Source organism: Myotis nattereri (assembly GCF_964212035.1).
Source record: "Myotis nattereri genome assembly, chromosome: 1".
NCBI lineage: Eukaryota > Metazoa > Chordata > Mammalia > Chiroptera > Vespertilionidae > Myotis > Myotis nattereri.
The window spans coordinates 65,254,503-65,268,056 of NC_138075.1; the positions used below are offsets into that span (position 1 = coordinate 65,254,503).

At 45.5% G+C, this 13,554-nt stretch overlaps 2 protein-coding genes across 4 annotated transcripts in view; one reads left to right on the plus strand and one right to left on the minus strand.

The window, feature by feature from the left end:
- TUBGCP4 (tubulin gamma complex component 4) overlaps positions 1-2,262 on the minus strand; it is a 47,488-nt gene extending 45,226 nt beyond the window's left edge. Inside the window, exon 1 of the mRNA XM_081112623.1 lies at positions 1,121-2,262. Coding sequence (XP_080968749.1) covers positions 1,121-1,198 — 78 coding nt within the window. The 5' untranslated portion in view covers positions 1,199-2,262. The remainder of the gene's footprint in view (positions 1-1,120) is intronic.
- ZSCAN29 (zinc finger and SCAN domain containing 29) lies at positions 1,698-11,983 on the plus strand. 3 transcript variants are annotated; one of them, XM_081112593.1, is made up of 6 exons: positions 1,698-2,047; positions 2,529-2,966; positions 3,443-3,644; positions 5,635-6,333; positions 8,607-9,077; positions 11,045-11,983. In XM_081112593.1, exons 2-6 carry the CDS (start codon positions 2,652-2,654, stop codon positions 11,911-11,913), a joined length of 2,556 nt encoding a protein of 851 aa, XP_080968719.1. In that variant the 5' UTR covers positions 1,698-2,047; positions 2,529-2,651; the 3' UTR covers positions 11,914-11,983. The 3 variants fall into 3 exon arrangements, with proteins under 3 accessions (XP_080968719.1, XP_080968718.1, XP_080968720.1); XM_081112592.1 differs by having other exon boundaries at positions 1,748-2,966; XM_081112594.1 differs by having other exon boundaries at positions 1,748-2,966; positions 6,085-6,333; positions 11,045-11,977.
- Positions 11,984-13,554: the final 1,571 nt, after the last annotated feature.

A 13,554-nucleotide genomic window follows, 5' to 3' on the forward strand; every position in this document is an offset into this window, starting at 1 on the left:
TTTTTTTTATCAGAAAGGAAGGCAGCTATCTTTCCTATACTGCTTATCTTTTTACTTCAGGTCATAAAGCACCCACAAATACTCCAGTACATTTTCCTCCTATATGCCTGGCATTGTGCTAGTTTTACAAGGGAAAATAAATAGTAACAAGAGGAACTGCTTTGATTTATAGGTTTTATAGACTATTTATTTTTCTGCTCCTCCCCAGCTATACTGCCAGTTCTCACAGGAATAGGCATGACTGTCATCAAAGCTATATATACAAATCTTGCTAATACCAGGAGCAGCCACCATGAAATTCTGAGCTTCAGTTTGCTCACTTGTCACCTGGAGCTAACAATACCTAGTTACTAACTTACTGAGAGGGTGAGATAACGTTACTGGAAGCAGGAGCAGGAAGGAGTAGTTGAGACACTGGAGCCAGACAGATCTGGGTTCAAGACCATGCTTGCTAATTACTAGCTGTGTGTCACAGGGAGTTAATCTGTGATATGAAGGTGGGTGGTTAAGATTGAATTAGATAATGCGTATAGTACATAGCCTCTGCTCCTCATACATTCCTGGTTACACGAAGGCCTCCTTCCAAATTCTCCTCCTGCTGAATTTCCTGAGAAAGGAGTCTTGACAGAAACACATTCATTTTTTCATTCAACAAACTGGCTGAACTCTTGTTGTATGCTAAATGCTACGTAAAACAAAACAAAGCACACACACACACACACACACACACACACACACACACACACACCAAAACAAAAACAAACCCCAAAACGTTATGTAGTTGGTCTAGCTTTCAAAATTTAAAAGAGTGCAAGATTGAAATGGGAGAAAATGCCTCCCCCGCTTTCACATCCAGCTCCCCAGAAACTTTCGCTCAAATCTCAACTTTAGGCCGATGGGGGTCTCTCTCTCCCTTCCCCAAGGCCGGGCCATTACGGGCCGGCCCTCGGTTCCCCAGCCCAGGCCCAGCTCGCTAACCCCGCGTCCGTCCCACGTCGCCCCGGGACACGCCCCCGCCCCAGGCCCCGCCCCCGGCCCCCAAACTCCTCCCCACGCACGGGCTCAGGTCCACCCACCCCGTCGGCGCTCGCCGGTTCCCGCGCTCTGGGCCGGACCGTACCTGCAGGCCGCCGCGCTTGTTCCAGGTGAAGATGGAACCCGGGTACCCGCTCAGCGCCAAGAGCAGTTCGTGGATCATGCCCACGGCGGGACTCGAGCCCCTTTATCCGTCGCTCCTTCCCCCCGCGCCCTTCCAGGCAACCACGGAATCCACGGCTCCGTTCTCTACACGCGCGCAGGCCCCTGGGCTCGACGGTTCCTCCTGAGCCCACTCGCCGGGACAATTGCGGCGGGAGGAGCGGCCGGGAAGCGGAGAGAGGACGCTGCGCCGCGTCCCGGAAGTGCGGCGCCCGCGGGGCCCACCCGCCCGCCGGCTCCAGCCTGGGCTCCGCGGGAGTCGGAGTCGCGGCGGCTGGCTTCGCGCATGCGCCCTCGGTGTCCGAGTCACCCGCACGGACTTCCGGTTCGGGAGCTGGACTAGCAGCCTGGCGAGCCGGGCCTGGGGCCGACCTCGGGCGGCTGGGGCTGGCCCGCGGGCAGAGAGGCGAGTGGACTGAGGGACAGCCCGGGAGAGAGACACTCCCAGGAGTGGGCTGGAGAGTGCTCTCGGGCACCTTCGCCCGGTAGAAGGTCTCGGAGGGGGGCGAGGGGTTCCTGCACCGCGGCTCCGATAGTGACCTGGCCGGAGGGAGCGAAGACAAAGAGGCCGGAACCCCGCACCCGCCGCTCCCGGAGCTGAGCTCCGCGCCCGCGAACCCCGCAGCAGCACTCGGCAATCCTGGCCAGCACCCGAGCTCGTCCCCAGGAGACCCGTGACTGCTGCCCCCTCGGACTCCCTTCTCCCCCCAACTCGGTGCAGCTCTCCCCCAGCCCACCGGCCCTCGCTTCAGGAGCCAAAACCAACCTCTCCAGGCGGGAGGTTTCCCGTCAGTAGTTCCTGAACATTTGCCGAGCGGTCACTTCTGCTGTGAGGACAAGCAAAGACCCAGTATTTGATTCAGTACTTGATTTTTGTCCGGGGGTGGGAACTGGTAGTTGTGGAGTCCAGGGGTTTGGGCGGCCGTAGAGAGCCTGGGGGCGATCAGCTGCGACCCGCTGGACAGAGGCTTTGTGTGGCCGCGAGCGGGACGGTGACTTGCCTTTCGCTGCTGAGCTCCAGGTCTCCCATAGGTTCGAACTCACAGTGCGACCTTGGCAGAGGAGCTCCATGGGATCAGAGTTGGGGGGTGGGGGAAGAAGAGCAGACTATGTTCTCTTCTCTGCTGTTTTGCCAGGCTGCCCTGGGAAGTCGCCCGGAAATGCAGCTTTGCAAGTTTTCCCTCCAGGCTCAGTTGGGGCTTGCTATCCTGAAGCTGGTGCTACCTCAGATGGCCACATGGAGCATATAGATGCGAAGTCAGGCCAGCTCGGGCAAGGCTTTAGACATGTGAATATATTCCTTCTGATAGTGCCATCTCTCTCTACCCTAGGAAAAAACGCCTCTTGCAGAGAGAGACTCATCTGCAGGGGATTCTCCAAGGACATGGGAAGATAGGTGTAAGCCCCGGAACCCAGACCATTACGTGGAGGGAAGCTGCTTTCTGCTGCGAATCATGGCCAAACCCACTCAGAGAGGGAATGGCACTAGCTCGGAGGCCTCACGACAGCGCTTCAGGAAATTTCAGTACCACGAGGTAGCTGGGCCCCGGGAGGCTTTCAGCCAACTCTGGGAACTTTGCTGTCGGTGGCTAAGGCCGGAGGTGCGCTCCAAGGAGCAGATTGTAGAGTTGTTGGTGCTAGAGCAGTTCCTGACCATCTTACCCGGGGAGATCCAGAAGTGGGCACAGGAGCAATGTCCGGAAAGTGGAGAGGAGGCCGTGGCTCTGGTGGAAGATTTAGAAGGAGAGCCTGGAAGACCTGGACGCTCGGTGAGAAGGGAGGGGAACTCACAAGTCTGTGACTGGGCAGGGGCAAGGTTACGGGGCCAAATTAAGGTGCAGACATGTAAAGAGGGGCACAATCTCCCTTGGTAATGCTTATACTTCTGGTCCCAGAACAGGTAACTTTTTCAAATACAGCTTATCTGGAGATGCTACCTGGGTGTATCTTTGCTACCCTGTCATCATGAGTTATTCATAGATTCAGTTTTATTTAATTGGGAAAAAAGGGGATTTATGTTTTCGCCTGTAGTGGGTTTACTGTTTTGATCTTTGCCTTCTGGAGTCCCAGCTGCTCTAAGCGAACAGTAATGGAATCAGAATGACTCCTTTGGCTATTACCACCACCAACCACAACCTTAGCCATGTCCCCAAAGGATGGTGGTCTTTTTTGCGGGGTATTAATCTCCTCTGGGAAGGCCCCTCATAATAACCTTGCAGTGACCATTAATGGGGGTTGTTTCTAGGTCACAGTCTCTGTGAAGGGGCAGGAAGTACGCTTGGAGAAGATGACACCCCTGAAATCATCACGAGAGTTAAGTGTTCGGCAGGAGTCAGTGGAATCTCAGTCCAGGGGTGTACCCAAGAAAAAGAGGGCAAGAAGCCCAGTCCTGGGACCACAGGAGCAGATGAACCCAAAGGAGAAGCTCAGACCTTTTCACAGGAGCGGTGAGGAGTAGATTCTAAGTGGGGAAGTGGGGTTTGGGACTAGTGAGTGGGAAAGGGATGTAGGAATGAGCAGTAACGATGGAGTATGTGGTGTTGGTTACCTCCTGAAGGCAGATAGTTTAGCTCTCTGCTGCAGAAAGTATCCTTGTATTTCCGCTTTTGATAAGTCTGCCAGAGAATGGTTCCTTAGTTTTTGTCAGAACTTTGAACAAATTTATTTCCTCTTGGTAATGATGGTACTAGGTCAGTATTTCCTAGATAAAATGTATTTTCTATACTTGAAGGTATATCTTCCTTTTAATCATTTTCCTTTTCCAAAATAAATTGTATTTGTTTCTTCAAGCTTTTCCTCAGAAACTCCATTATTCTGACATACTAAGTTTTTGTTACTTTCCCTTGGAAACTTTAAGTTCTACAAATATGTCAATTATGGAGAACTAAGTTATGTGTATTATTCTAATGAGGGTCCGATAGTTTAAGGCAGAGTAAGAATTTTACTTCAGAATTTCACTATTTTCTTTCAGTATAGCTCAACTAATTACTTAATGTTATTGTTCACTTGGTAATTCCTAGGACTCTCATAGCCTTCCCCATTGTCTTTACGTCTAGTACTTACCCTTGTACATGATTTTGTAGAGCTTGTTTTTCTTCTTTGTACTCTGTAAAATCCATATTGTATGATTTTTTTCTTTGATCATTTCTTTAACTTGTTGAGGTTGTTCTGAATTCTGACTTTATCATTCAAGATGCTACCCTTCTCAGCTAGCTTCTCTGGTCTCTAGTCATCCAGATGCAATCCCTCAACCCCCCCACATAGGCTTGTAGAATTAATCAGTTTGTGAACACCTGCCATGTGCTCAACACCTTGCAAGGCATTCTGCAATAAGGAAAGATGCCTATCCTTAAAGAGCTTATAATATGATTGAGAACATAACAGCAAACATAAATATGTGCTGACTGAACTGTACTGAAACAATGCAATGCTAAATAATAACTTGTTCCTCAATTGTGTGAGCATAATAGGAGTTTGACAGAGTGGAAGATGAAGGAGGGCTGTAGGGAAGGCTTCATGGGGGCATTGGCAAATACAGCTTGAAGAATGGGTTAAATTTGGATAGGAGGGGAAGAGCCTGATATGGACAGTGCATAGTAGGCACTCAGGTTAAGATCCAGCAGTATATAGCATGTGAGCTGAGGAAGCAAGAGCCTGGAGCTAGGTAGGACAGTGACTGCTGCAGGTAGCTGGGAGTGAGAAGGTGAGGAGTCTAGACTTGGATGGTGGCAGTAGGAATAGAGGATATAGTAAGGGAAAAACCTTTAGAACTTGGTGACTGAGTGTGAAGGAAACAGATGAGTTGAGGACGATTTCCCCTCTGTTTCCCTCCCCCTTGAAATCTGAGTTTAATTTTCTAGCCTCAAGTGGAGAAATATAGGAGACAGGAGGTAACTGTTCCCAGCAGTGCCATGACCTGCCTACAAGTGGTCAGGAGGGCTTGGGAGCAGTTTGGAACAGAATTATCTGCTCTGACATACAACAGAAGCTTTCCTCTCATCACCCTGTTCTGGAAAATAAATAGTTCTCAGTTTTTGAGGTTTCATGTATTTCCCCCATTTTCTTCAACACATTGCACTTTCTGAAAATACTTCCTTAGACACTTTTAAAAACTATATTTTTATTGATTTCTTAGAGAGAGAGGAAGGGAGAAGGACAGAGAGATAGAAACATCGATGAGAGAGAAACATCATCAGTTGACTGCCTCCTGCATGCTCCCTTCTGGGGATTAAGCCAACAACCTGGCATGTGCCCTGACCAGGGAATTGAACCTTGATCTCTTGGTTCCTGGGTTGATGCTCAACCACAGAGCCATACTGGCTGGGCAGCCACTTTCTTTATAAGCCTCTTGGATAAAAAAGGCAGGTCTGAACTCAGGTATTTTTTTTCCTGGTAAGTCCAAATTATGACATCCTTTGTTTGCTTTCCTGCAAGCAGGATTTCCATTTCCTAAATCTGGTGTGGTCTCCAGGTTGGAGCGAGGAGAGCCTTGGATCCCAGATCTGGGCTCCAAGGAAAAGGAACTCCCAAGAGGCAGTCTCACAGGAGATAGACAAATGCATGCTGACCTGTTACCATCCAGGAGAGAGAAAAGCAGCTGGGTGGATCAGGATCACTGGGGCTTTGAGGATGAGAAGGTGGCAGGTGTGCACTGGGGCTATGAAGAGACCAGAACTCTCCTCGCGATTCTCAGTCAGACTGAATTTTATGCGGCTCTCCGAAATTGTCATCGAAACAGCCAAGTATATGGGGCTGTGGCTGAACGGCTCCGGGAGTATGGTTTCCTCCGGACGCTGGAACAGTGTCGGACCAAGTTCAAAGGTCTCCAGAAGAGCTATAGGAAAGTCAAGAGTGGCCACCCACCTGAGACCTGCCCCTTTTTTGAAGAGATGGAAGCCCTGATGAGTGCTCAGGTCATTGCCCTGCCCAGTAATGGCCTGGAAGAGGCAGCCTCTCACTCTGGCCTGGCAAGCAGCGATGCTGAGACTGAGGAGCCAGAGCCAGGGAACTGGCAGCATGAGGAGGGAGCAGAAGAGGCCACAGCGGAAGAGTCTGACAGTGATGAAATGGGCGAGAAAGCCATCCCCCAGGACCCCAACAATTCGACTGCACCTGTCCTTTACCGAAGCCCAAGTGGTAAGAAGCTTTTCTTATTGGGCAGTGGTTCTCAACTTGTGGGTCGCGACCCATTTGGCGGTCGAACGACCCTTTCACAGGGGTCACCTAAGACCATCCTGCATATCAGATATTTACATTACGATTCATAACAGTAGCAACATTACAGTTATGAAGTAGCAACGAAAATAATTTTATGGTTGGGTGACAACACGAGGAACTGTATTTAAAGGGCCAGAAGGTTGAGAACCACGGGGTTTTGGGATTAGACTTATGAGCCTGGATGTGGAGTCATGAAGCTTACGGTCACCTGCCTTAAGCTATTCACCTATTCACTTATAGAGAATAGAGAGGCACTTCTCAATTCCATTATATTTCATTCTGTGGGAAAGTCAGATAATAAAGAGTAGGGAATAATTTTAGGTATTTTTTTAAAAATATATTTTATTTTTTTTTTACAGAGAGGAAGGGAGAGAGAGAGTTAGAAATATCGATGAGAGAGAAACATCGATCAGCTGCCTCCTGCACATCTCCCACTGGGGATGTGCCCGCAACCCAGGTACATGCCCTTGACCGGAATCGAACCCGGGACCCCTCAGTCTGCAGGCCAACACTCTATCCACTGAGCCAAACCGGTTTCGGCAATTTTAGGTATTTTAAAGAAATACACAGCAAATTCAAGAGAGTTCTGAAAAGGAATATCATTGCTTCCATTTTTGAAAATTAAAAATTTTTCCTGAACCTATATAATAAAAGTCTAATATGCTAAGTGTCCAGTCTTCCGTTCAACCAATCAAAGCATAATATGCTAATGATATGCTAAGGCCGCTCAACTGTTTGCTCTGACATGCACTGACCACCAGGGAGCAGTCAACCGGTTAACCAGTTGCTATGACGTGCACTGACCACCAGGGGGCAGATGCTCTGGCTGGGGTCTGGCCAATCGGGGACTGAGCGAGACAGGCTGGACATGCCCTGGAGCTCTCCTGCAGTCGCTCCCCAGCTGGCCAACCTCCCGTGTCCGTCCCCAGCCCCAGTGGTGCACTGGTGGGGTCCCTCAGCCTGGCCTGCACCCTCTTGCAATCTGGGATCCCTGAGGGGATGTCAGAGAGCCCGTTTCAGCCCGATCCCCCAGGCCAGGCTGAGGGACCCCACTGGTGCATGAATTCATGCACCAGGCCGCTAGGTATAAAATAATTGAAGTTTGAAAAAACTTGGCACTGTTTTATTTTTAAGAACTAATATTAAGAACTTTATATGAACTGGTGCTTTATCTTTTACTCCCCCAAATCTCAAAGTTAGTTTGTTCCTTTTTACTTCAAATAGCATAGTGAAGGATTGCCCAAAGTTAGGGAAACATTTTCTGAGTCTCCTCTATGAGATTCGCAACACACACTGGCATTTTAAGAGGAATGAAAAGTCCTGCAGCAAGTTTGTTTCCCAAACTGTAAAATGGGGAATGGCAACAGGACTACATCTCTCAAATTTAGTTGCACTGTGAACAGTGATCTTTTGCTTCCATTTCTTAAATTATGTTTGATGTTACTTTAGTTCTGTTCTAATCGTCTTCCTACCTTCTACTCCCCCCCCCCCCCCAATTCATTTTCCTTCTTTTGTCACTGGAATAAATGTAAGTAAACCACAAACGTGGCACATGTGTCAGCTGCTATAATTTTCATTATCTTTTCATCCTTTCCGCTGCTTTTTCTGTCTTCTGATTCTCCCCCCACACTGTTTTAAAATTTTTTATTGTTGAGGATATTACAGATGTCCCCATGTCCCCCCTCCCCTTCTTTACTTTTCAGTGAGTGGATGGTAATAGAAGCAATGTAATCTCCAGCTGGCTCTCAAGTGGGAAGAAAACTCTTTGAATCTCCCTTCCCTCTACCTTGGTTACCTTCAGGGAGCAGGGTCTGTAATCATCCTGATGAAGCACTGCCCAGGTGGGGCCTGCAGCACTAGCACGTGTTCAGGCCAGGAGATGCTGTCTGCTCTGCTCCCTTCCTCTTTCTGCCAGTCCTCTCCTAACGACAAGGTGCATGACTATCAGGTCCTTATCTTGTACCCTTTTAGGTCTTTGCTGGGATTGTTTCTTTTTTTCTTTTGATATTGTGGCAAGTGAAGAAGGGTCATAATAAGAGTTTAGGCAGTAGTGTGATTTTAAAAGAGACTGTTTCTTGGGGTTTTGAGTCATTCTGTGGGAAACTTTCAAAGAATGTTTGAAAGATGCAGATGATATGATTAAGGGATTGAGGCTATAAAGCCCTGGTGCTGAAATTCTCTTCCGGTGGCAGGTGTACACTGGGGCTACGAAGAGACGAAGACTTACCTTGCAATTCTTAGTGAGACTCAGTTTTATGAAGCCCTTCGGAACTGTCACCGCAACAGCCAGCTGTATGGAGCAGTGGCTGAGCGGTTATGGGAATATGGGTTCCTTAGGACACCAGAGCAATGTCGGACCAAGTTTAAAAGCCTACAAACCAGCTATCGGAAAGTCAAGAATGGCCAAGCAGCAGAGACCTGTCCCTTCTTTGAAGAGATGGATGCATTGGTGAGTGCTCGGGTTGCTGCCCCACCCAGTGATGGCCAGGAAGAAGACACAGCTTCTTGCACCATCCAGGAGACCAGTGAGGCTGAAACTGAGAAGCAAGCTGAGGAGGCAGAAGAGGCCTCAGAAGAAGATTCTGAGGATGATGAAGAGGATACTGAGCTACCCCCGGGGGCTGTCTTGACACGTGCTCCAGTCTTATTCCAGAGCCCCAGTGGTAAGATCCTTTTACTTCTTAAGGTCTAAGTAGCAAAGGGGAGGCAGTGGGATTTAGGAAAACACATCATGAGATTGAAGCCTCTTAAGACCCAGCTCCCATGGATTCTTTTTGTGACCACCCATCTCTTCCCCATGTGCCCTATTATAGCAGTTTAGTGAGGGGAAATAAATTACTCACTTGACTTGCCTCAATCCAAGGTGATTGCAAACTTTGTAAATTTGCTATCATCTATACGTGAGCTGCTAGGTTTCTAGGCAGTTGACCTAGCAGGTAATCGGAAAATGAACATTTCCTAGTAGCATTCATGTATCCATAATGGGATGAAGTTGATCTTAAAAGTTCATTCTCATTTGTTTGTTGTTCTTGTTTCAGCTTATATACCAGCTGTATGTCTGTTTTATATACATATTTGAAAATCTGGTAACCTCTTTCTTTAGACACACTTATGCAAAAGTTTGAGATTTCTGAAAGAATTGACCTTGAATCTTAGCTGATGTATTATGAAGAGAATACTTCACTATGGCTTCCCTCATGGGAAGAAAAATTCTGATTTTGGAGTCATACATGTGTAGGGGTGGGCAAAAGTAGGTTAAATTACCAACCATCATACCTAAAAGCTAAATTACAAATAAGGATATGAAATATTATGACTAATACAAATAAATAATATAATAATTAATAAATAATACAAGAATAAATTGTTTTTGCATACTCACAACTATTAACTTACATTTGCTCATCCCTGTATATGTATGTGAATCTGGACTCTGTTGGTTATAAGTTGAGTAACTGAGAACCTAATCCTGTAAGTTTACTTATCTATTAAGACCTACCTCAAAAAGTTGCTATAAATAAGGTACCATGGTGAAGCACCTAGCCAATTCTTGGGCACATGGTAAGTATTCAATAAAGAGCAGTTTTCTTTTCCAAAAGTTCTTTAGATCAACATTCTTTAAGATTGTTCCATGGAGCATGAGTTCCGTGGGGGTGTTCCTATATTCCACTAAAAAATGGCTTCTAGGTTTAGGAAATGCTAAAAATCCCTCATGGAGGATCACAAAAAATTTATATATTTATGGTTCTGAGATTTCATTTAATCTGATGAACCTCTATTTCACGGGGCATGTCTTAAGACCTGGCTTCTAGATAGGAATACTGCTGACAGGTAGAACACAAGCTGACACTCAGCATTCTTTTGCTCTCAGATTTAGTCCAGGAAATTTGGGATCCAGAGTTTATCTGAAAATTCTGTAAATTCAAACTAAAAATTTTCAAGTTCACAAAGCCTAGGCCTGGGGAGCCTGGCATTTGGTTCTTAGCTTTGGCATTAGGGTAAGTGCTTTAGGAGCATTTAGTGATTAGCTTTCCATAGGCAAAGAGAATGTTTTTAGTGAGACACTTCCTAGCACAGTTCTTCTCTTAGAAGGCTTACTGTTCTTTGGAAGACACCAAGTAGTCTTCTACCCTATTTTTATTTTCAACATATATTGGAATTTGAGCAGAAGGGGACACATATAACTCTTTTTGGATATACAAGTTTCCCAGAGTTTTCCTGGACATTCCCTTCTAATCCCTTTAGTTACTGGCAAAGAACATAAACTAGAGTACCATAATAGCCTGAGAAGAGGCAAAAATCCAGCATTAGGATGTGTCTTTCCTGTATAAAAATGGCGATAATTTTTAAAATCTGGCAGATTTTTCTTGTTATACTGAGATGATTTTCTGAAGATCCTGGGTATCCAGGAAGAATTAAAAGAATATACTAAAGAGCCCTATGTAGATGAGAAATGTGTGATAGGTTACCAAGGAGAAAAGTAAAACACTGAAATTTTAATAGATATTAATTGTTTAGGATCTAGAACCCCCTAATTTTAATCTTTAATTATCTAGTGTGACACTTATTTTACCTCGGCAAAGAATCATTAAGGAAATGGATAACTTTAAAAATTATATTCTCATGGCAGGTTTTGAGGCTGGATTTGAGAATGAAGAGAATCTAAAACGGGATATTTCTGAGGAAGTACAACTACATAGGACATTACTTGCAAGGTCTGAAAGGAAAATTTGCCGGCATCTTAATCACAGTAAAGGCAGTGAGACTGAATGTAGATCAGGAAGACACTGGGAAAGGACCCCAGGAGAAAGAAGAGGAAAACCCACACTCCCAGAGAGAAGTTTGGATAAAGTTTTAAGTCATCAGAGACCTTACTTGGGAGAGAGACCCAATAAATATCTTAGATATGGCAAAAGCTTTGGTGCAAACTCCCACCTCATGCATCAGATAACCCAACAAGTGGAAAATCCATATAAATGTGCTGACTGTGGGAAAAGCTTCAGTCGGAGTGCACGCCTCATTAGACACCGGAGAATCCACACTGGAGAGAAACCTTATAAGTGTCTTGACTGTGGGAAAAGTTTCCGTGACAGTTCAAATTTCATCACCCATAGGAGAATCCACACAGGAGAGAAACCATATCAATGTAGTGAGTGTGGAAAACGTTTCAATCAGAGCTCAAGCCTTATAATTCACCAGAGAACCCACACAGGAGAAAAGCCCTATCAATGTGAAGAGTGTGGAAAAAGCTTCAATAACAGTTCTCATTTTAGTGCACATCGGAGGATACATACAGGAGAGAGACCCCATATGTGTCCTGACTGTGGAAAGAGTTTCAGTAAGAGTTCTGATTTGCGTGCACATCATAGAACCCACACAGGAGAGAAACCCTATGGGTGTCAGGATTGTGGCAAGTGCTTCAGTAAAAGCTCTGCTCTGAATAAGCACAGAGAAATTCACACACGAGAAAAACTTCTGAAACAATCAATGCCTAAGTAAGCCACTGAGAATCTATTTAAAAAAAAAAAGAACCTCAATAAATGTATTGAAACTGTTTGAAAAATCTTTCAATGGTGGTGAGATCCATCTCCTATCTGTGCTCAACTAGCTTAGGAAATACTCTAGGATTTACCCCACAGTTCCAGTTTCTCCTGGATCAAATTCCCAAGGTAGTCATCTTAAGGATGCAAGAAAGATTTCAATCCCTCTCCTGCTTCCTTAATAGAGAGGCACAGTAGTAGGTCCTCTAACACGTACCTTCTTTACTCATCCTGTTACTCAGCAGCATTTCAGAGAGAAGTTGTGAAACTTTTCTCACTCAGTAGGTCTAGCTCTTTATACAGTAATGGGAATACAAAAAGGAATGACTCCTCCTGCTCTCTTAAGTCTGTGCCCAGAATGATATACAGATGGTCCCCAATTTACAATAGTTCAACTTTGTGATGGTATGAATATGATACACATTCAATAGAAACTCATCTAGGCTAAGCTTTGATGTTTGGTATGTTAAGGACATTTTTACTTACAAATAATCCACTCATGATGGGCGTATCTGGACACAGCCCCATCGTAAGTAGAGGAGCCTTTATATTTGTCGTACACACTCTTCATTTACCTTACAGGAGAGTTTAATGTCCATCTTGGTCACCTAGGTGTTTTATATGGGGAAACAATGTAAACCTTGCATAAATATTGCAGTATAAACCCTGGATGTCTTAGTTTCTTTCAGGTCCTATAAGATCTGGAATAGAAAAATACTCCATTTACATCATGTAGTTTAATTTTTTTCTGTCCATTTCATCTGAATCTCACCTGTCCCTTGGTCCTGAAGCCCAAAGAGCAAGGCAACTGGATGAGATGATTGGGAAAGCAGTTAAAGCTGCCAACAGGGAATTCTCTATGTTCTACACACTCCAAACACATAGCCAGTTAGGTTTCCCGGGGGTGCTCAATACTAACCTACAAGGGGCAGTAGCCACTGCCACACTGCCATGGATTGGGAAAACGGACCAAACCAGCAGCTGTTTACCTTAATGGCAAGGAGGACAGATGATCTTTGATCAGTTGAGTCCAATACACACACACACACATGCATATATTCAACTGTATAACTCTATTTTGAAAAGCAGCTCTTTAAACACAAGTGTACTTCTGATCTTTATAGTCAAATAGTATTAAATCAGTTGCCCATATTTTCATAGTAGTATGGTGAGCCCTGTTCAGCACAAATTAAACAGTCCCTGTCCTTACAATCTAAAATGACACTGACGTGGACAAAAAAATAAGTACACACGTACAGTTGCAAAGTTTTAAAGCTAGGTAGTAACACTGCATAAATGTTAAGATCTAATGTATTCGAATTTGCTGTAAAAAATATGAGAGGTATTTGCCTTTTGTTCAGGAAGGCTTCATAAAACAGGTGTTCAAAGGAGGGGAGATTATTGGGTAAATTAGGATGGGATGAACTTTTCTAAACTGAGTGTTAAGTGAATGAGAAATGGGAACATAAGGTGCTTTGTGCAGATGGAGCAGAGGGCAAATGAAAGACTGTAAGGAAGTCTGGAGCAGCACAAAATTTCAGGAGCAGGGCTGTGCAGGAGACAGGGAAAGCATCGCCTCAGCTGAAGCATGGGGTGCCAG